At 39.5% G+C, this 22,906-nt stretch overlaps 2 protein-coding genes across 2 annotated transcripts in view; one reads left to right on the top strand and one right to left on the bottom strand.

The window, feature by feature from the left end:
- KMO (kynurenine 3-monooxygenase) overlaps positions 1-11,473 on the top strand; it is a 63,837-nt gene extending 52,364 nt beyond the window's left edge. The window contains 5 exon segments of the mRNA XM_043485382.1: positions 6,393-6,475; positions 7,657-7,758; positions 7,847-7,906; positions 9,880-10,017; positions 10,020-11,473. Of these exon segments, the coding sequence (XP_043341317.1) occupies positions 6,393-6,475; positions 7,657-7,758; positions 7,847-7,906; positions 9,880-10,017; positions 10,020-10,082 (446 nt within the window). The 3' untranslated portion in view covers positions 10,083-11,473.
- A 367-nt stretch (positions 11,474-11,840) lies between these two features.
- Positions 11,841-20,319, bottom strand: OPN3 (opsin 3). The gene is given in 5 exon segments (XM_043484663.1): positions 11,841-13,021; positions 14,965-15,095; positions 17,995-18,044; positions 18,047-18,304; positions 20,235-20,319. Coding segments are annotated over 5 exon segments (843 nt in total). The 3' UTR covers positions 11,841-12,702.
- Between the last annotated feature and the right edge of the window lie 2,587 nt (positions 20,320-22,906).

Below are 22,906 nucleotides of genomic sequence, written 5' to 3' on the forward strand. Positions count from 1 at the left end.
TCACTTTCAGTCTATATGTGTTTTTAGGTCTGAAGTGAGTTTCTTGTAGACAGCACATATATGGGTCTTGTTTTTGTATCCATTCAGCCATTCAGTCTTTTCGTTGAAGCATTTAATCCATTTACATTTAAACTAATTATTGATATATGTGTTCCTATTGCCATTTTCTTGTTTTGGGTTTATTTTGTAGATCTTTTTTCTTCTCTTGTATTTCTTGACTGTATAAGTCCCTTTAACATTTGTTGTAAAGCTGGTTTGGTGGTACTGAATTCTCTTAACTTTTGCTTGTCTGAAAAGCTTTTTATTTCTCCATCAATTCTGAATAAGATCCTTGCTGGGTACTGTAATCTTGGTTGTAGGTTTTTCCCTTTCAATACTTTAAATATATCCTGCCATTCCCTTCTGGCCTGCAGAGTTTCTGCTGAAAGATCAGCTGTTAAGTGTATGGGGTTTCCCTTGTATGTTACTTGTTGCTTCTCCTATGTTGCTTTTAATATACTTTCTTTGTGTTTAGTCTTGTTAGTTTGATGAGTATGTGCCTGGGGTGTTTCTCCTCAGGTTTATCCTGTATGTGGGACTCTTTGTGCCTCTTGGACTTGATTGGCTATTTCCTTTGTCATGTTGGGGAAATTTTCAACTAAAATCTCTTAAAAAATTTTCTCATACTCTTTCTTGTTCTCTTCTTCTTCTGGGACCCCTGTAATTCAAATGTTGGTGTGTTTGATATTGTCCCAGAGGTCTCTGAGACTATCTTCAGTTCTTTTCATTCTTTTTACTTTATTCTTCTCTTCAGAAGTTATTTCCACTATTTCATCTTCCAACTCACTGATTCATTCTTCTGCTTCAGATATTCTGCTTTTGATTCCTTCTAGAGTATTTTTCATTTCTGTAATTGTGTTGTTTGTCTCTGTATGTTTATTATTTAATTCTTCTAGGTCTTTGTTAATTGATTCTTGCATTTTCTCCATTTTGTTTTCAAGGTTTTTGATCATCTTTACTGTCATTATTCGGAATTCTTTTCCAGGTAGTTTGCCTATTTCCTCTTCATTTATTTGGACTTCTGTGTTTCTAGTTTGTTTCTTCATTTGTGTTGTATTTCTCTGCCATTTCATTATTATTTTTAATGTATTGTGTTTGAGGTCTCCTTTTCCCAGGTTTCAAGGTTGAATTCTTTCTTCCTTTTGGTTTCTGCCTTCCTAAGGTTGATCCAGTGGTTTGTGTAAGCTTTGTATAGGGTGAGATTTGTGCTGAGTTTTTCTTTGTTTGTTTGCTTTTCCTCTGATGGGCAAGGCTGAGTGAGCTGGTAATCCTGTCTGCTGATGACTGGGTGTGTACTTTCATTTTGTTTGTTGTTTAGATGAGGCATCCTGCACAGGGTGTTCTTGGTGGTTGGGTGATGCTGGGTAGTGTATTCAAGTGGTTTCCTTTGTGTGAGTTCTCACTATTTGATACTTCCTAGGGTTAGTTTCAGAGAAGGCAATGGCACCCCACTCCAGTACTCTTGCCTGGAATATCCCATGAACAGAGGAGCCTGGTAGGCTGCAGTCCATGAGGTCGCTAAGAATTGGACATGACTGAGCAACTTCACTTTCACTTTTCACTTTCATGCATTGGAGAAGAAAATGGCAACACACTCCAATGTTCTTGCCTGGAGAATCCCAGGGACGTGGGAGCCTGGTGGGCTGCCGTCTATGGGGTCGCACAGAGTCGGACACGACTGAAGCGACTTAGCAGCAGCAGCAGCAGCAGCAGCAGGGTTAGTTCTCTGGTAGTCTAGGGTCTTGAAGTCAGTGCTCCCACTCCAAAGGCTCAACGCTTGATCTCTCTTGATCTCTGGTCAGGATTAAAGATTCCACAAGTGGTTTGTTATGGCATTAAGTGAGATTAAAGCAAATATCCGAAAATGAGAAACCAAAGATGAACTCCAGACAAATGGCAGTTACAAAATCAGGCAAATAATAATTAACATAATAGAATATACACATATACATATATACTCATAAGCAAAGTCAAAACAGTTCAACAAAAATAGAGTAGATTGACCCGGCAAACAAAGGAAATAAAAAATTATATCTACAAGAAGAAAACTAACTAAAGCACAAACTGGAAAACAAAACTAAAGCAAGGGCCAATTGGGAAATAAAGCAATAAAAATAAAACTAGCAAATATGTTGAGAGGAAAGGAAAGAAAGAAAAGAAAGAAAGAATAGATATGCAAAGTAAAATAGAGGTAGATAAAGAAGATTTATATACATTCAAGATTAACTGCAAGGGGAAAAAGACAATAGGAAAAGCAAACAAAGGAATAAATGTAGAAAAAATAATAATAGATTTAAAAAATTAAAAAGAGGAGAAAAGAAAAAAAGGAGGGGGGGGACTCCACAGAACTGCAAAAGCCCAATGTAGAGGTAGAGGTTTATAACAATAAAAAATGTGACTGAGAAAAAGAAAAAACAAAAAAACTCAAAAGCTTAATTAGATTTCATAGTGCCAGTTAAATTGACAACTACAACAGTTGTTGTAGTTGTACAGCAGGCGGGGGGGAGGAAAAACAAAAAAGATCCAAAAGAATCTATGGAGCAAGTCAAAACATAAGAACAATAAATGATAAGAATAACAAATGTTTTTCTTGAGTCACTGCTGTCCTTTCCCTCACTGGGAGTCACAGTCCACCTTACCTCCCTAGGATGGCCTCCAAAACTGTGCTGATCTCTGGACCTGCTGTGGGGACAGCTCAGATTCTAATCTGGTTCTACTCCTATGTGTTCTTGCCTCCAATGTCCACAGCTATCAGAACTAGTGCATTTTCTTTTGTGGGAGCTCTCGCTGACCATTTATGTATTCCATAGACACAGAGTCTGCCTAGTTGATCGTGTGGATTGAATCTGCAGCTTGTACAGCTGGTGGGAAGGTTTTGGGTCTTCTTCTTTAGCCACACTGCCCCTGGTTCAATTGTGGTTTTATTTCCACCTCTGCATATGGGTCACTCACTGGGGTTTGCTCCTGAGGCTTCCCTGGAAGACTTGGGTTTGCCCCTGTGAGGGCCAGGTGTGGAGGTGGTGCAGCTGCTTGGGTCACTGGGGTTCTGGCAGCATCAGGTACTCAGGGGAGTTGGCGGCCAAGGCAGCAGGAAATATACTGCTCGAGAAGGGTATGGCAACCAGTATTGGCCAATACGCTCCAGTATTCCCTGGAGAACCCCACTCCCTGACAGAGAAGCCTGGCAGGCCACAGTCTACAGGGTCGCAAAGAGTCAGACACAACCAAAGCGACCCTGCGCCCATAGACACAAGACTTTTTGCCTGTGGCAGCTCTGCCCTAGTGAGAGTTGAGCATGAAGTTGGCACAGCTGTTTGGCTTGTGAGGACCCTAGTGGCGCCAAGTGTGCGGGGACATGGACTGCCCCCACTGCAGGAGTTATGGCCCTAACAGAGTCTTGTTTCGAGCCTCTGGTAGCCAACGATCAGTAGGCCTCTTTGGCCAGTCTTTCTCTGTAGCTCTGTCCGTTCAGGAACTTAGAGGGCTCCCTTGCCTGGGGTCCTTCTCTGTTGTTCCATGCATCAGGCACATAGAGGGGACCCCTGGCTGGGATCCTACTCTCTAGATCAGCAGCGCATCAGTCACTCAAAGGGCACCCTGGGTGGGGTCCTACTCTGTAGTTCAGTGCGGTCAGGCGTTTGAAGGGCAAGCCTGTCTATTGTTCAGCTGCGGGTGCTGGCGTGTGGGGAGAGAGAGGCTGTGGTGATGGCTCCACACCCTACGTGTGACTCAGCAGTATCGCCTGGCTTCCATGGCTGCCTAACTTTCCTCTACAGGCATTTCCCACCACACAGGCATTTCTCCTCCCTCACGTCTCTATCCATCTCTTCAGAGTCAACAGCAGCCCTTACCCTGGGACTGCTCCACAATCCCTAAACTCCAGCTCCCAGCCACTGCGCCTTGCAGGAGACCTGTGTCCCTGTCCGGGGTATGTATGGCTGCAGCAAGGACTGTCTGATTCTCATTCCATTTAGGCTGCCACAGATCAGCTGTTTCACTCTCAGCCTTAAATGTTTCTCCTCTGACTCAGACAATTGCCCCGATGTGGGGATCGGACTCCTGCTTCAGTGCCCCCACCCACTGAGGGCAGGTCCAGTCCTACTAACACTCCTGCTTTTTCCCCTAGTTCCTTCATCTACCAAGTCTTGCGTGATTCTATATATTCTTATCCTCTGGTCAGGTACTCCTGTCCGCTCTCAGATGGTATTCTGCATGCACTTCTGTGTCTGAAGGTACATTCCTGATGTATCCATGGAGAGAGTTGTACTCCATGTCCACCTACTCCTCCGCCTTCTTCTTTTCTCCAGTTTCCAGTCTTGACTTGCCAGCTTATTAGCCCTGTGACCTTGAACAAGTCATTTTATCTTTTTAAAGTCTCATTTTTTCCCCATCAATAAAGTGGGGATAATACCAGCTTCAGAAAGCTGTGAAGGTTAAATCAAATGACTTGTGTAAAGTGTGTGTTTTTTTTTTTAAGCCTGATTCACAGACACAAACTAGTGATTACTAGTGGGTAAAAGGGTAAGGTGAGGGGCAAACTATGAGGGATAAAGTAAATAAGCTACAAGGATATACCGTACAACACAGGGAATATAACCAATATTTTATAATAACTATAAGTGAAGTATAACCTTTAAAAATTGTGAATCACTGTGTTGTACCCCTGTAACTCATATAGTGTGACTGTGACTGTTTGTGTGGGCTCAGCAGTGTTCAACTCTTTCGCAACCCCAAGGACTGTAGCCTGCCAGGCTCCTTTGTCCGTGGACTTTCAAAGTGGGTTACCACTTCCTACTCCCAGGCTCCTCCCAACCCAGGGATCAAACTTCAATCTCTAGGGTCTCCAGCATTGGCAGGTGGATTCTTTACCATTGCACCTGCTGGGATATCGTACATCAGCTATACCTCAAAAAAAAAAAAGTTTAAAAAAAGGCTGGAATAAAGTAAGCTCTGAGTAAAAAAAATGTTAAGTGTTACAGGGTGTCAGTGAACAGTATGGTACTGAATCTGAAAAGATTATGGATTCTAGGGTAAATTTCTTCTGGATTTCTTACTTCCTTTCTCAGTTATTTCATGCAGATGCTCAGGATCCAGAGGTATTTCGTTTCCTCCCTTCTTAGCCATTGTGTGATTGGTTAGCATGTGATGACAATAGTGGAGATAGACTGAAAGCTTATATAGCAGAACATACTGTCAATACTGGTTTTAGTTATAAGAGATTGAAGACAAAACTAATTATCACAACAATAACTAACATCACTGAACATATAATATGTGTTGGGGATCTTGCAATGTTTTTTTAATGTATTATCTCATGAAAAACGTGGGACATAGGTACTATTCTTGTCCCTGGTTTACAACTGAGGAAATTTAAGCTTAGAGTTTACAACTTAGGAAATTTAAGCTTAAGTAACTTGCCCAAAGCCAAGTAGCTAGTAAGTGATGAAGCTGGGGCTTGTACTCATGTGCACTCTCTGACTTTAGAAATGGCTTCCCCAAAATGGGAGTTGTTTGGCCCTGTGAAGTTGCATTAATCATTACTTTATCAAATATTTATTCAGTATTTACCATATACCAGTTTAAGTTTTCAAACATGAGTAAAACATGGAGCCTTCCTCTGGGAGACAAGAGAATAATGGAGGAGCTGATGTTTAAGCTAACAAAGTGAGCTGAGGTGAGTGTTAGTTGCTCAGTCATGTCTGACTTTTTGTGACCCCATAACTGTAGCCCTCCAAGCTCCTCTGTCCATGGGATTTCCCAGGTAAGAATACTGACGCAGATAGCCATTCCCTTCTCCAGGGGATCTTCCTGACCCAGGGATCAAGCCCAGATCTCCTGCATTGCAGGCAGACTCTTTACTGCCTGAGCCACCAGGGAAGCCAGAAGAGAAGTCTGTTTCTGCCTGGTTTAGAATCAGGGACATATCACATGTGAGGCGAATGTTATAACCACTACACTACAGAAACAGGTTACTTAAGTTCAAATGAAACAAATTTACATGGGGTAGCAAGGAAGAACAAAAAGGAGAGTAGCAACATCTAAGGATTTGGAATCACTTTAAAGTCATTTATATGAACTGCTTTCCATTTGTGAAGTAAAAAATAATGATTTACTAATCTAGTATATTTCATAGTCTTTATCATAAGCTTTATTAAACTAGGTGATGGGAAACATCCATGTGTTATTGCTCAGTATTCATAGATTGTTGGTCATACAGCTTTGTTGTCCGTAGTTTTATAAGGTTAGAGAGAAAACTGGTAGACAATACACCATTTAATTTAAAGTGTATAGAGTTCAGCCCATTTTTTTACAGACTGTTTTGGGAAAGATATCTTATTTAACTTGGATTCTAGGTATGTGTCTTCCAGAATTCTCAAGATTTAGAATTCCAGATGACCATGCAATTTCAGACCTATCCATGTACAATTACATAGAGGTAAGTGAGAAGGTTTTGTTATTTTCAATAAGATCACGCACTGATATTCTAATAAAGGTTCTTTAATTTTTCTTTGTTCCAGCCCCATCTCACGCATGCTGTGTAAGAATAGGTGCCAAAAGAAAACACACACACACAGGGCATTCCTTTTTACATGGTTGAGATATGAAGCCAGAGACAGTGATAATGACCCCACACACCATCTTCATCTATATTTCAGGGACATTTAGGAGGTAACAAAAACAAAAAAGTGTCTAGTTTCAATATCTGATCATTCATAAGCTCAAGCCTTAGACATTTAGTAGAGTTAGTAATACACTGTTTAATGAAAAAATATTTTTGATATGAGTTAATATATTTGGAAAATTTTAGAGACATTGATTAACCTTTCCATTCTTAACATTATAAGCTGTAAACTTAAAGTAGCATTAAATAGTCTTTGAGGGGTTTTGTACTAAAAGAAATATGTAACACCAAAGAAATTCACAGTCAGTAGATTAATACTCAGAAGAAAACCACAATTCCATTTTGAGCCAGTCACATGAAAACTCACAGTGAATGACTATGGTTATAGTTTTTCAATCAAATGAAAAAAATTTACAAGATAAATTTTTAGAAAGAGTGTAGCTATTTTCCATCTCTCCTGAAGACAGAAAGAAATAAAGTAGACTTCAACTTGAGCGGAATTTTTTCATATGTGGTGAAGGTAAGCTTCTGTAAGCTTCTGGAATTCTCATTGAGATATCTTGCCTTGTCTTAAAAACAAGACAATTATAACATAAGATTTAACCTCAATATGGAATAAACCTAGAGGCATAGCTTTAAACAGATCTCTTCTTGCCAAAATAATGTTGCAAACTGACCAGGAAATAACAGAAACTAATCAAATCTTTGGGCTCACAGACAACTCACAGATTCATGCAAACACTTGCTGAAATAGAATCGACCCTGGAGCAAAATAGAGTTCTAACAGGGTTTGCATAATTGCTGTACCTTTTCAAGTTACTGTCCTCTGACAATGGCCGAAAAGGAAATGGCTGAAATGGATAGGAAGCAAGAGTTTATTTGACTACTTTGAGTCTGGCTTTGTGGTGAATGGGAATGAAGAGTGACACTAAGTTGTAAGCAATTAAAAGGTACTTTTTAAAAGATATTCTTTGAGACTCCTTACATTATTACAGATGCGAGCACACGTCAATTCAAGGTGGTTCATCTTCCAAAAGAACATAGAGAGATTTCTTCATGCTATTATGCCATCTACCTTTATTCCTCTTTATACCATGGTAAGGTCTGGATTCAAGACTTTTCCTCATTTTAATCTTCTGTTTAGCCATTATAGAATACTTAAGAATACTTTTTAAACTTTTACAGGTCACCTTTTCCAGAATAAGATACCATGAAGCAGTGCTGCGTTGGCACTGGCAGAAAAAGGTGGGAACAAGTTACACTTACTTGTAATTTGATATGTTGAAGTTCACAGTGTTATGGTTATGTTTACCTCAGACAAATACAGAAATAACAAAACAGACACCAAGTGTTTGCCTTCCGATAAAAAATGTCCTGGCTACACAGGTGACAGAATGCCTAATGAACAAAATTACAAAGAAGAGGCAACTCTTGAAGAGAAGAAAATTCAAAAAAGAAACTGATGCTAATATTTCTAAACTTTTTACTTTATTTTAGTAGCATGACCTTTTACTGTTATTTAGCAGTTGACTTTCTTCATGCAATACTCCTATGGGTTTAATTTATAAAATTGGGCAAAATCCTTTAGGATTGACTGGTTTGAATATTCTTTCGAAGGCCTGTTGCTGAAGCTAGAGCTCCAATACTTTGGCCACCTGATGCGAAAAGTTGACTCATTAGAAAAGACCCTGATGCTGAAAAAGATTGAGGGTAGGAGAAGAGGGTGACAGAGGGTGAGATGGTTGGATGGCATCACTGACTCAACGGACTTCAGTTTGAGCAAACTCTGGGAGATAGTGCAGGACAGGGAAGCCTGGCGTGCTGCAGTCCATGGGGTCGCAAAGAGTCAGGCACAACTTAGCAACTGAACAACAAGTACAAATAATTCTATTTCTGAAAAAGACAAAACCGGTAATACAAAATTATATTTGTTCTTTGAGAAAAACATCTAAGTATTGTAGTGACTGTCAATGACTTAAGATGGGAATGCAATGAGATTCCTTCCAATGCTGAGATTTCTAGGATTTTAACATAAAAAAATTGGACAAGGTCAAATCACTTATAAAACACAATCTAATTCCAATGTAATGCTATGCCACATTAATTTTGGGCAGTCGACTCACAGATGCCATTAAATGGAGATTCAGATTCCTGATCTTCCCCTGTGGAAATGTTACAACTTTATTCACTAAATAAATAGTTCTATTTAGTATGTAGACACTGAGCTAGGCATGCGGATGAACATGAGGCAGTCCCTACCCTTGGCATAGCTCAGAGACTGGTACGGGAAATGGAGACCTGCGGTGGAGAGGCACTGCCCTGGAGGACGATGGTCATAGACCTGGGGAAGGAGGGTGGAAGTTGAAAAACCCTCTCAGACATTCAGAGCAGCAAGTATTTGGTGGAGCTGGAGGAAGCTCATATGTGTGAGAACGACAAGAGAAGGAGCTGGAATAGCAAGTAGGACCTGAGACGTCATGAATATTATTTTAAGGAAAATCTGAAGACAAAGGAGACTTGTAGCCTCAGGTGTGGATTTTAGAAAGATTACTTTGCTGTATAGAGACTAGATTGGGATGAATAGAGATTTATTCATACAGAGATGAATAAAATAAGGTTCCTGGCCCTCAAAAAGCTAAAAGTCCAAAGGGGAAAGAGATAGCAATAGGCAGTTAAATGTAGGACCAAGGGTGTAATGTCAGAGGCCAGGATTATAAGGGAATGCACACAACCCAGGCTGGACTCCTCGGCTTGTATGGTTGATGGACTGTAGATGGTGAAGGTGCCTAAGTCTTTGAATGTGCATCTTCCAAGTCACAGAGGTTCACTGGACCCATCACTCTTCTTAGGGACACTTCGTGCAGGGTTTGAGCAGTGACGGAATCACTTGTGGCTTCTTCCAAGACAGAGTTCATAGTTCTTTTTTTTTTTTTTCAACTGTGGATTTCTTTGTGGCTGGACAAAGACTGAATGCTAAGAATTCTTTATACAGAACATGTGGATTCAGGAATTTCTGGGAAGAGAGAGGAGAGAGAGGAAGGCAGGAAGCTTCAAATTACCAGCCATTGCAGGACTTCACCTAGTGGTCATGCAATGAAATCTCTGTTTCACACTAAAGAACAAATAGAAAAGTGAAATAATGTTGTTTAAGAATGAAGTCTATTTTCAAGATTTTAATCTCTGAACAAATAAAAGGAAAGTTCTTACTCTTTTTGCAGGTGATAAATAGAGGACTTTTTCTCTTTGGAACGCTGATAGCTGTCAGTTGTACCTACCTACTTATGCGCTACAGGTCACCAAGACCCCTGGACTACTTGAGAAGACCATCAGAGTGGGTCACTTACTTCCAGAATACAGGACATGTTTCCCTGTAAATTCCTTGGAGTCACTAGAACAAATTCCTAATGTCATTAGCAAGTGATAAAAAGATCCTGAAGTAGCAAATATTTGATTTCTCTGAAACCAAAAGAGGAAAAAATCATGTTTCCATTACCATTTAATTCACTAATGGAAGATATTTATCAGCTTATAATCAAATCCAATGTAGAATTTCTCTGCAAGTTTATTGTAATTATTGAAAAAATAACCCATCACTTTCAGTTGTAAAATGCAGTTTTCCCACAGCACTATTGTTAGGTCAGATCATTCTAAATATAAAAGCACAATGACTAAGATCTCTTTCACTTCTCAAAAAGTAAGACCCTAAAGACCTCAAGAAGTCACAATCATACTTTTCTTTAAAGCACTTAATAGAAATCATGATAGGATTGACTTAACACCTGGGACTAAAAGTCACAATTTGCCTAATGGATTAGTACTAATTGTACTTTTCATCACTTGGATGAAACTTACTCAAACACAGGGCTCAGATTTTCTTGCTAAAACTAGAAGTATATAAGCAAAGGGGGCTTTCTCAAGAGTTCAAAATGAATCAGTTTTATTTCCCAGTCTTCAAATGCCAGTATTACCTTCTGAGGATTTTTTAAATTTATTTTTTAATTTAAAAAAATTTGTGGTAAAAGTCATAATATAAAACATACTATTTTAATCATATTTAAGGCTATTAAAGCCATACTAAGTGAAGGGTAGAAAGAGTCTTATTTATAAATTAAATATCTGTATATATAAAGGTAGAAAGGAAACAGTTTCACAGAAAGATGAAGCCATGTTTATTCCATTTCAGAAGCAACTTATTAACATTCTTAAACTATATGTTGCAAACCCAGGGGTAAACTTGATGTTTAAAAGTTCATTTAGAACACTAGATTGTGAATCAGAAAAGCAAAGCTCTGGTCCAAGATTCAATATAAACTAAATGTGTGACATTGGACATATTTTTAACATCTCTGGGCCTCTGTATTATTTCTGAATCATTGGATATACTTTGTTAAATGCATTAATTATCTTACAGGAAATCATTATTCTTCCAAATCATGCGATTTTACATTTCTTTTAAGAATGTCAGTAATTTTCACAGAAATACTAAAGTTTCAGAATCATTGATAAGGCCTGGAAAAGTTTTTTTTTCCTCCTAAAATCTCCACCGAATACCTTCAAACTATATTACTCAATTTTAAAGAAATGTATGAAATCAGACAACTTAAATTTTTACGTGGAGAACTTCTGTCTTTTCTAGATTATATAGACATGCTTATTTGCACTGACAGTTGGAATTTGTTTTTGTTGTTATACATGATCTTATGTTGTCATAACTTAGAGTATTAACTTAAATATGATTTAGAAATACAGGAATAAAGAACAATTCAGAGAAAACAAAAAATAAATCTGTTTCTTCAGAAACAAAGCAAAAAAGTTCATTTAGTGAATACTCTTTCTTTGGTTCTTCCTTCTTCAATAGGCCAACTGAATCATTTAGCAGTCTTTCAAATGTGATTAATTATGAAGATGCAACACCAGTAGAATAGTCATGTAAGAAATGAAAATTAGGAAATAAAATGATTCACTTTCCTATATTGTCAAAGAAATCCTTGAGTCCTCACAATCCATGTTTAGTCTAAATAACGACTCATGAAAAAATGGCCTCTTCAGTAGCTTTGACCACTATTTATGCAGTGGATTTATTGAAAAGCAATGAAGATTAAATAACACATTTCGTGAATACAGTTCTACACTTACTTTCATTCTCCTTTAAATGTAGCTTTGTTTGGTTTTTGCTGGAACTTTTTTCCTAAATCTAGAATTCTTGGAAAATTATGAGAAATCACTAGGAGGAGAGACTAATCCTACCATGTTCATATTTGAAATGAAATAGATGGAGACATCTATCTTCCATCAACACCGGCTTCACCATGTACATCCATTGCTAATGTATGATTAGCTATAAATCTTGATCACCTTGAAATTCACCATTTTTGTGTGTGTGTATTGCTTTTAACCATCTGAGCCACCGGTGAAGCCCTTGTGTGTTGCTTTGCAATGGTACCTTCTAGAGCTTGCTCAGCAACACTTTGGCTGAAGCTCCTCTTTATCATGTTACACATACAGCAACAGTCTTTGGTTTCACATAAAATTAAGGAATTGATTTTCTTTTTCATCCTAGAATTGTCTGTTTGATGAATTTGATTGAACAAACATTTGACATGACACTAAATAGGACCCAACACTACTAGAAAATTCGAGATTTTCTAGCTATTTCACACATGTGTATGAAACAAAGTTATTTTAACTGCTAAGGATGTCTTTTTTTTAATTTCTTGAGAAATACATTATGTGCTTTGGAAAATTCAGTCATTTAAAAATATGTATTTGAAGTGAAAATTTCTGACATGTTAGAAGTTGATGGTGCCTGATACAAAGCTTGCGCCACAAGTGATTTTCCATTGTATAAAGCAACCACTGAATTAAAAGAATCTGTCTTGCTCAATTACTCCCTGAGGTCAAAGAGTCCAAGAGCAATTCAGATTTCCTTCTGAATCACAGAAGTTCTGTTAATATTACACAGAATGGGGAATTCCAAAATGGTCCTTTTAATGATAGTCTAAATGGCGTCTGATTTAAGTCCCATTGTTCATTACCGTTATTCATTCCTGTAAAGGATAAACCTGGATCACATCAACCTTTGACCCATTGGTTCTGTCACTGTTACCCACTGATAATGATTCATCATTAGTTATAAAAATGATGGAAGAAGAGTTAAAAGTCACTTTTTGCTTTGGCTTGTCCCTTTCTTTCTTTGACATCACAATGGATCTTAAACACATTTCTCTCCCAAATGCAGATATATCTTTAGCTGGTGTCTGGCATCTCAGCAGTTAGAAATGTAACAGCTGCAAGAGGGCTCTTTAAAACTGGGTAGGGAGAAAATAAAGTTGAATATTAAGTAAAAGCTTGGCCCTTAATCTGGATTGACATTTAGGAAAATTGGATTAATTTAATTTGGGTTGTTCTTTTTTACTTATTAGCTGATGTGGAGTTAGGTGGTAATGCTCAATCTACTTAATTAAGCCTGGAATTTAATGTCTTTTATTTATTATAATCCTTATTAACTTTACTACATAAGTCTCTTTCAATGCAGTATAATATCCATAGATTCAAATTGCATGAACCTTCCATGAAGGCAGCTAGATGTGTTTCTTTAAGGCATTTTGGACATTAATTCATTCCACAAATATTCAATGAGCCCTTATGAGCTGAGGCAACTTGTGTTACAATCTGGGGATATGTGGGCAGCAGAGACAGACAAGACCCTTCCTAGCAGAGTTTCAGCTTGGTATACTTACTAACGTCCCTTTAATTAGGTTGAGTTTTTTTCCTTGTATCAAGATTACATATCAGTTGGTGAAAATATACAACAGCAAACCAAGTTCAAATCCAGGCACCAAAGTGTCCTGAAGCAAGCAAATTTTAACTCCTTTGAACCTAGCTCATAAATCCATAAATAAAATAATATTAGTATCTATTTCATGGAGTTCTGTAAAGATAATGGATGTAATCTGCATAGTGCAGTAAGAATTTTAAATAAATTATTAACTTTGTATTTCTTATCATTACTAAATATAAAATGTTTTCTGATGTATTAAACTCTGATTTTAATAAAATTTTACCTAACAAGTGCAAACCTCTATTGGTAGGTCTTAGAATTGTTATTGTATTCAATGGGAATATCTACACATCCCATCCCAGAGTCTGGCTGAAACCAGGAAATATTTGCAACTTATGGCCTTTTGGGGCTTCCCAGGTGGTACTAGTGGTAAAGAACTCGCCTGCCAATGCAGGAGACATAAGAGACGTGGTTTCAATCCCTGGGCTGGGAAGATCCCTTGGAGGAGGGCATGGCAATTCACTCCAGTATTCTTGTTTGGAGAATTCCGGGGACAGAGGAGCCTGATGGGCTACAGTCCATAGGGTTGCAAAGAGTTGAATACGACTGAAGTGACTTCACACACACACACACACACACACACACACACACACACACACGTCCTTTTTACTTTACCTCCTCATACCCCCACTCTTTGTTCTATAAAAGAAGCTAGCATCCCGACCCCAGCAAGATGGTTCTCTAGGACATTAGTATGCCATCTCCTGGGACTCCTGGCTTTCAAAATAAAGTCATTAATTCCTCATCCCAAAACCTTGTCTCCCAATTTATTGACATGTCATGTGGCTTGCAGAACAATCTTGGACTCGGTAACAGAAGTTCCTCCTGTTAGTATGATAAACGTGTGGTGGCTGCAATTGCTGGTGACTGACATCCTTGTGTTGCAGGAAGGGGGACCCCTTCCAGGGCCTGAGAGTGGGCTCTTGTTTAACACTCAGAAATGAATTGTCCACAGAGACATGGGCTGACAAAGCAAGAGATTTTATTAGGAAGGGAAGCCCAGGCAGAGAGCAGCAAGGTAGAAGAACACAGGAGAACTGCTCTGTCACATGCCTTGCAGTTTTGGTGACGGGATTACTTTCCCGGTTGACTCTGGCCAATCACTCTGACTTGGGGTCATTCCTGGGGGTGCCTACACTGCCCAGCCAAGATGAACTTCAGCGAGGAGGATTCTGGGAGGTGGTAGGACATGTGGCATCTCCTTTTGACCTTTCCCAAATTCTTCCGATTGGTAGTGGTTTGTTAGTTCCATGCTCCTTATTGGGACCTCCTGTCATAAAATAACTGATGGAAATGGTTACTTTGGTGCCTGGTCAAAGTGGGCAGTTTCTGTCAGCGTGTTTCCCCTAACACTTGTTTACCAATTTGGCAGCAGAGACCTGGTCACACCTCTTTGTAGTTCTACCACTTCTCCTTCCTATGCCCTCTGTAACTCTTTCCAAAAATAGTTGCTTGTCCCTACTGCATGTATGTAGAAATAAATAAGACCGGGTCTCTCCTCTTGAGAAGTTCACTATTCGGTGAGGGTGACAAGTACATAAATATACTGCTGCCAAAGGTGATACATGCCATGAGGGAGGTGACTGGTGAGGGCTATGGGAATATACAGGAGAGATAACCAATTCGGAGGTAGGTAATAGCAAGTAGATCCTGATCTCAGTCCTTCTGAGGCGAGGAGACATTTAGACAAGCAGGAGAGACAAAATGTTTCAAGGAAAGGAAATGGGCTAAGACAAAGAGGTAAAATAACATGTCAATTTCTGGGGACAAGAAATACTACAGTTCCCTGGAGCCTGAGGTGGCTAAAGGGACGGTGTGTGGGGAAAATGAGACTGGATGAGACTGGTGTGTGAAAAATGAGATGGCCATACAGGACCTGAGAGTCAGCTCAGGGGCCTTATTTTTCAGTATGAAAGCAATGGAACCTTAAAAGACTTATTCTGGGTAGTGACACGAGAAAATTTGCCCTTGAGAACAATTAATCTGGTGGCAGTATAAAGTGAATGGATTAAGAGGAAAGCAAGAATAAAGAGGTCCAAGGGAAAGAAGCCCTCGAATGAGACAAGAAGATGGGGCCAGAGAGTCAGTAACAAAAATGGCAGAGAAAGGGGTCCTAGAAACATTGAGAGCAGAAACTCACAATTAAGTGGGAGCTGTCAACAATGTCACAAGTGTCAATGCCACAGATGCCACGAAAAAAAAAACCTGACAAGTGTCCATTGGCTCTAACATGTGGGAGACCATCAGTGACCTTAATGAGTGCTGTTTCTATGAGAGTGTGGTAGAAGAAGGAATCACCAATTTGCAATGGGTTGAGGAACAAATATGTGAATTTACTTTAGTAAATGGCAGGTTTTCTGAGGCTGTGGCTCAATCTTATTCACTGTGTAGCCTCAGTGATTAGTAATTGTCTTTGCTTGGGCTTCCATAACACATTACTGAGTGGCTTAAACAATAGAAACTCATTTCTCACAGACTTGGAGATTGGGAAGTCTAAGATCAAGTTGTCAGCAAGGTTTTCATTCTGAGGCCTCTTTTCTTGGCCTGTAGATGGGCACATTCTCTCTATATTCTCCTGTTAGTGGAGAGAGAGAATGAGGTGGTTTCTCTTTGTCTTCTTATAAGGGTACTTATAACCACACGAGGGCCCCACCCTCATGACCCCATTCTCATATGTCCCTATTTACCTACCAAAGGCCCCATCTCCTACACCATCACACTGAATATCTGATATTCAGATATTCAGCTCATAACAGCAAGCAATTGGTACATTTTAGATGTTTAATAATTATTGGTCAACCAAATGCTTATTGAGTGATGATGTGGCATCAATTTTCTTTAAGTTAACAGTGATAAGGAGTAGAATAAAGTGATAAGCTAGAGGGAGTTGAGAATATATTTTGAATTAAATTTGCACAGTTATATGCTAGAGTTTGGAGAAGGGAATGGCAACCCACTCCAGTATTCCTGCCTGGAGAATCCCATGGACAGAGGAGCCTGGCATGGGGTCACAAGAGTCAGACACGACTTAGTGACTAAACCACCACCACCACACTAGAGATATTGAGCCAGTAGTAAGGGAGAAATTGAGGATATAAGTAAAAGAGAAAATTATTACTTGAGAGAGGTCCCTGAAGCAGAGAATGGGGGTGGGGAAAAAACAAGAATCTAGGATCAGATTGGTCCTGAGAGATCTCTCCCATTACCTTGCAACTAAAGAGTGAAGTCTGAGTTAGAACATGGAGGCAAGGAGTTGAGGAGTTTCATGATAATAACTTTATTTTTCCCAACAAATAAGAAGCAAGATTGTTGATAAAAATGAGGTTGGGGCATAGTAGGACAAGAGAGTAAGATGAGAACTGATGATTTGTAATAGCAATAGCAACTGAGTAGAGAGTAGACTGGGCTTCCCAGGTTGTGCTAGTATTAAAGAATTTGCCAGCCAGTGCAGGAGACATAGAGGTTTGGGTTTAATCCCTGGGTCAGGAAGATCTCCTGGAGGAGGGTATGGCAATCCACTCCAGTATTCTTGCCTTGGAAATCCCTCAGACAGAAGAGCCTGAGGGGCTACAGTTCATGGGGTCACCAAGAGTTAGACACCACTGAAGTGACTTAACACACACAGACACACACAGAGTGGATCATCCAGAGATCCAAAGATTACTAGACAACAATAACAGAATGTTTCACTCCTCACTGAGTATAGATGCTGGGAATCCTATGTGGTTTTTCTCCAGCTTATCTTATTGACTACAGTCATAGAGAAAACACATAGCTGGACTGAATCAGGGATTTGATTTTGTTTTCAGAACAAATGTGCACGAAAAATGTTGGAACATGAAAGTTGAGAATGATAGGTCGTGATTTAAAATAATACAAGTGACTAAGTGATTTTAAAGAGGTGAAAGCTAGAGGGGGTTGGCAGATTGAGCAAGAGACTAGAGAAGTTTGGTGAGAGAGGAGAAAAGAGTAGAAAAAGGCAATGAGTAAGGAAAACATACATGACTGAAGTTAGAAACTGGAATATGAAGCATTCTCCAGTCTGTTACTTTAGACTTCCTTCTTGTTAGCACTTAACACGAAACCTGCCATCGTCAGTTCTTGTCTTTTATGACTCAAAAAGTGATTTCCAGACAAAGTATCTGTACCATTTTTCAGAGCAGATTCGGCGAATTAAATTATGGGAAGTGCGAAATCCCCTTTATGAGGTTTTTCAATTCTAAGAGTGCTTGAGAATGTAGGGTTTTGAGGGTTGTCGTTGATTGGGTCCTTCCAGAACACTTTTGCTTCCTTTTTCTGGTTTAGAGATTGATGTAGAGAGTAAATTCCTCATGCATTTTTTTTTTAGACAGTGACTCACCATGCAAAATTTAATCAAGCTGGAAGTCCCTGAGAGCTGCACCAGCTGTGGGGGAAGAGTATGATTCTTTTCTGAGGGAAACTGTCTACCCAGAACAGTTTGAGGGAGGGGTGTTCATAGTCTTCGACTCACATTTTGAATGGAAAAGAGAATATGGCCTTGACAATGAGCAATGACACCATCAGGCAGCCAAGAAACAAGAAAAGCACAAAGGACGAGTGGCTGGTGTCCTTGGATGGCCAGTCTCCAGTGCAGCCTGGTCCATGCATGTCCAGGATGTGGTTGTTCCAGCCCAGGAGAGATGCTCCTGACCACACTATTGAGGACAGCCAGATGCAAGGAATGCTCCTCCAGGCCTGGGGAAAATGGATCATTCTGACATGGATCACGCAAATATAACACTCATACACCAGCCTGGTTAGGGTGATGATGGAAACAATCCCTGCAAGAAGAGAAAGTGGGACAGCATAGCAGGGCACGGTGAGGGTGCAGGGGAATGGGGGAAGACCGAACAGGAACAACAAAGTGCTCCAAAAGCCAAAATATATTAAGAGAAATAATGCCTCACAGTCCGCAGGAAATTCAACTGGAGATACATTTACTCAGAAACAGTGGAGTGGAAAATGGCATGTGTTCTTTAGTCACCCAGTCATATCTGACACTTTTGCAACCCTATGAACTGTAGCCCAACAGGCTCCTCTGTCCATGGGACTTCCCAGGCAAGAATGCTGGAGTGGGTTGCCATTTCCTTCTTCAGGACGTCTTTCCAACCCAGGGATTGAATCTGAGTCTCCTGCATTGGTAGGCAGATTCTTTACCACTGAGCCACCAGGGAAGCCCCTGTGAACTACAGCAGGACAGAAATAAAAGCTCTAAAATCAGCTCTGGCCTAATGGTGCAGCTGTTGTGTTACGTTTTCTGAGACAGAAAAACTCCAGAGAGAAACTCTGCAGTGCTTCAGGAAGAGTCACTAAAACAGTCATCTCTTGGTTTTCACTTCTCTCAACTGTCTCACTCAGCTATAGAGATGATGTCAAAGTAGGTTTCACAGGTGTGAACTGACCAAAGTGATGGTAAAATTGCACAGGAGCTGTGTTAACCTACCTACTAGCACTGTCAGCTCATGAACTTTCACATGCGTGACTGCTGACAAGGGATGGAAGTCTGTGAGACTGTGTCTTCATCTATGCCTCTATTTTGCAGCAATTAGGCTTTAACAATATTTTTCTTTTATTTCTCTGCCCCTCCTGAGAGAGTGATTTATTCATGCATTAAGCTCCTTTTGAGTATCTACTGTGTGCTGGGCACTGGGCTGACACTGGCAACTCAATGACGATGGAAACTCAGAAATCTAGATTTTTAGAGGGGAAGTAGATGAGTTAAGCAACTGTAAAAACCATACAGGAAGTAAAAGTTACAATTCTAATACAATATATTGTAGGAATCACAGAAAAAGGCACTTGTGAATAAGGCAAGAGAAGTGTATTCCAGGAAGAATGAAGAATTATATACTGGAACATGGAGGCAATAAACGACAGAAAATGGTCTAAGAATGAGGAGAGGATCCTAAGATACTGGGTCTCAGAGAATAACTAGAAAGGAAAGATAACGTCACAAGGAACAGATAGGGTCTTACTAAGAAAGGCTCTTAATTTCTTGCTAGAGTTTTCATTTGGTTGTTTGTTCCTATTTTTCTTTTCCTTTTTGACCTTTTCCTGCTTAGAATAGTAAATTATAAATCCATTACATCATCATGCTTTTTAAGCATAGAAGTGACAATAGTTAAGTTCTCCTTTTCTTCCTCTGTCTTTTTCCTCTGAAAAAAACAGTCACTGAAGCAGCTGTATAGAATCGGAAACACAGTCCAGTGCATGGAGACCATCTAGCAGGCTTTTGCAATAGTCCAGGCAAGATATGATGGAGCCTGAATTAGGATATTTTTATAGGTATGAACAGTGAAGTCTGTATTCCAGAGACATTCAGCAATTAATATCATCAGAATCCTCCAACTTCTTGAATGTGAAGAGAGAGGAGAGTGGAGTCAGAATTACTTGGAGGTTTCTGACCTGCTTGATGAGTAAAGACAGTGGTTAATGAAGACAAAAATCTACTACAAAAATGTATGGATAGATAGTGAAATGTTGCGGCTGTGACCTGTGAACCACACAAGGATTCTTGGCCTCCAGAGGAGAGGATTTCCATCTGGGGCCAAAGAGGAGGCTTGGGGGCAGAGAGGAGGCTTGGTTACTTGGAGATTTTATGTAGCAAAGTTTTATTTAAGTATAAAAGGGAAAGAGAAAGCTTCTGACATAGACATCAGAAGGGGGCAGAAAAGACACTCCCTTGCCAGTTTTTAGCAAGGCATCTTATACTTGTTAGCAAGCTGTTGATTACAGATAAAGGAAACACCTCAAGGCTGAGAGCATTGCACCTGGGTTTCTCTCCCACAGCATACATATCTGTACAAGGGGCAACACTGGGGAAGAGTTGTCTCTGGGCAAGATATATTGTATCCATAAAACAATTGACATGCCTTGAAGGAAAATAGATCTCCAAGCAAGATACATAGTTTCATTAACATAGTTTAAGAAAAACATTGTCTTGAGTAAGATGTATTTTTTGGGCAATTAGCAGCTCAAGGTTTGGGAAAAAGTTACTTTAAGAAGGTTATCATTTTATAAAAATAAATTAAAAAAAAAAAAGAAGATTATCATTTTGGCATAGCAACACTGGATCAAAAGGAGCCTCCTGTGGCTCAAGGAACGGGGTGGGGTGGGGTGGAGCTGGGTAGTCGGCTGCTTGGCTTGTCATTTGTTTCCTCCTGCCGCTTGGGAACCTTCCTACCTGACTGCTAACCCTTTCAATATGAGGGAGAAAATGAAACTGTGAGATCCCTAGAACACAGCGGCATAAACATCTGTTGAATTCATGGATCAAGAGTGGTTCTAGGAGGGCTTCCCTGGGGACTCAGTGATAAAGAATCCGCCTGCCAATGCAGGAGACACAGGTTCAACCCCTGATCTGTGATGATCCCATATGCCAAGGAGCAACTAAGCCTGTGCGCCACAGCTATTGAATCTGTGCTCTGGAGCACAGGGGTCACACTGCTGAAGCCTACAGAGAAGCCTGTGCGCCGCAGCTAGAGAGTAGCCCCCGCTTGCCCCAACCAGGACTGAAGACCCAGCACAGCCAAAAATAAATAATTTAAATTATAAAAAAAAAAGTGCTTTGAATCATTTAAAGTGCTTTAAAAAAAAAGAGCAATTCTAGGGAAAGTGATTCTGATGGGGAATGAAAATAAAACTGGTGTCATGATAACCAGTAGGAGTGTGGGGACTAAGTTATACCATGATAAATTTTTACTACAAGGACAGTATTACTCCCAGTGTCTGATACATGTGCTAGTCAGTAAACACTCACTGAATAAATGACTATTTAGTAAATACATAAGTGACTGAAAGATTGAGTTTTGGAATATGGTAGAAGGAAATAATTCAGAAAATAGTGATAATGATAGTAAAGGATGGATTTAAATTTAAGGATAATAGGAAATTTTGGAGACCAAATAATATCCAATTAGATATGCTATCTTCAGAACTAGTAATCTATTTCCCCCTTTTACATTTATTTCTGAAAGACTGATATTATCTTCTTTAACTGAGTATATTCATAGAAGAAAATCTAAAAATAGTGACACAATAAATTGACTCTAATGAAATACTGTTGGTTTTATTTAATTTACAAACTTTCTTGTTAGTATAATGGCATTTAATTATGTATTAATACTTGATGTTGAAGCATAGCTTGACCTTGAACTTCAGTATGATTTAATCCTTTACTGGCAAAGAAGTTTAGTGCAAATAATTATGTTGTAGGTTAACAAATCTCAGTGTACTTTACAGACCAATAAATGTGTTCTTATGGTTAAAATAATAAATTAGTATAATTTTAACTTTCATATATTCACTCATTTATTCATTAAGTACACGTGTCAATCATTGTGCTAGAAACTCAGCATGAAGTGGTGAGTGAAGCAAGCATTTTGTGGAACTTACCACAGTCCAGAGGGTAGAAGAGAAGAGATAAAAACAACCCAGAAAGTAAAACAGGTAAACTACTGAAGCGCTATGAAAAGGCGAGATACCGCAGAGATAGAAAATAAGGTGAGGTGAGATGAGAGAAATCATAAAGGCAAGGTGCACAAGGTGTCAGTAAAAGCCTCGCTGTGCTCAGAACTAAAATAGGGAGTCCAGTTTTGTGATGTCAGAATGCAGGAGTTGACTACATTTTCCCTTATTATTATTTCGGTCGAAGAAAATTTTTTTCTTTATGTATTATTTGTCTGCATTGGGTCTTAGTTGCAGCCAGAGGGATCATCCTTGCAGTGCACAGGCTTCTTCCCAGCTGTGACATTCGGTCTCCAGAGTACACAGGTTTATTAGTTGCCCCGCAGTATGTGGGATCCCAATTCCACGACCAGGGATCGAGCCTACATCCCCTGCATTGGAAGGTGGATTCTTAACCACTGGACCACAAGGGAAGTCCCAAGACTTTTAAAATATTATATAATCTTTGACTATGCCTCTGTCTTAACAAGCACAATGGGCTTCAAGTCCTGAATTAAATTACTATTATTCTGTTCCATGACCAGTTAGTAGAGACCTAGAGAGAGCAAACCTTGCATTGCTTAGGGATAGCAATAAGTCCTCCCAATAGCATGGGTGTATATAAGCAGCAGGCCTAGTCACACAGATTTAGTCTTCCAGTGTGGCCCATTTAAACAGAACTAAACTACATCCCTTTCTTGCAAAATATATATATCAGCCTCCCCCCCCCCCCAACCCCTTAATACTTTATTTACTAATGGATTTCAATCCTGAGTCCTAATTGCTTGCTATATTCTAGTTGATTCCCAGAACACATCCCGGGAGGATGAAAATGCATGGACTGTATTACAACTGTGTTACACATACTTTTTAACTGATGTTAACCCTAAATCTCTATTTCCTTTGATACTATGGACAGGAAAGGGGAAGGTGACTAT

Source organism: Cervus canadensis, chromosome 13 (assembly GCF_019320065.1).
Source record: "Cervus canadensis isolate Bull #8, Minnesota chromosome 13, ASM1932006v1, whole genome shotgun sequence".
Taxonomy (NCBI): Eukaryota; Metazoa; Chordata; class Mammalia; order Artiodactyla; family Cervidae; genus Cervus; species Cervus canadensis.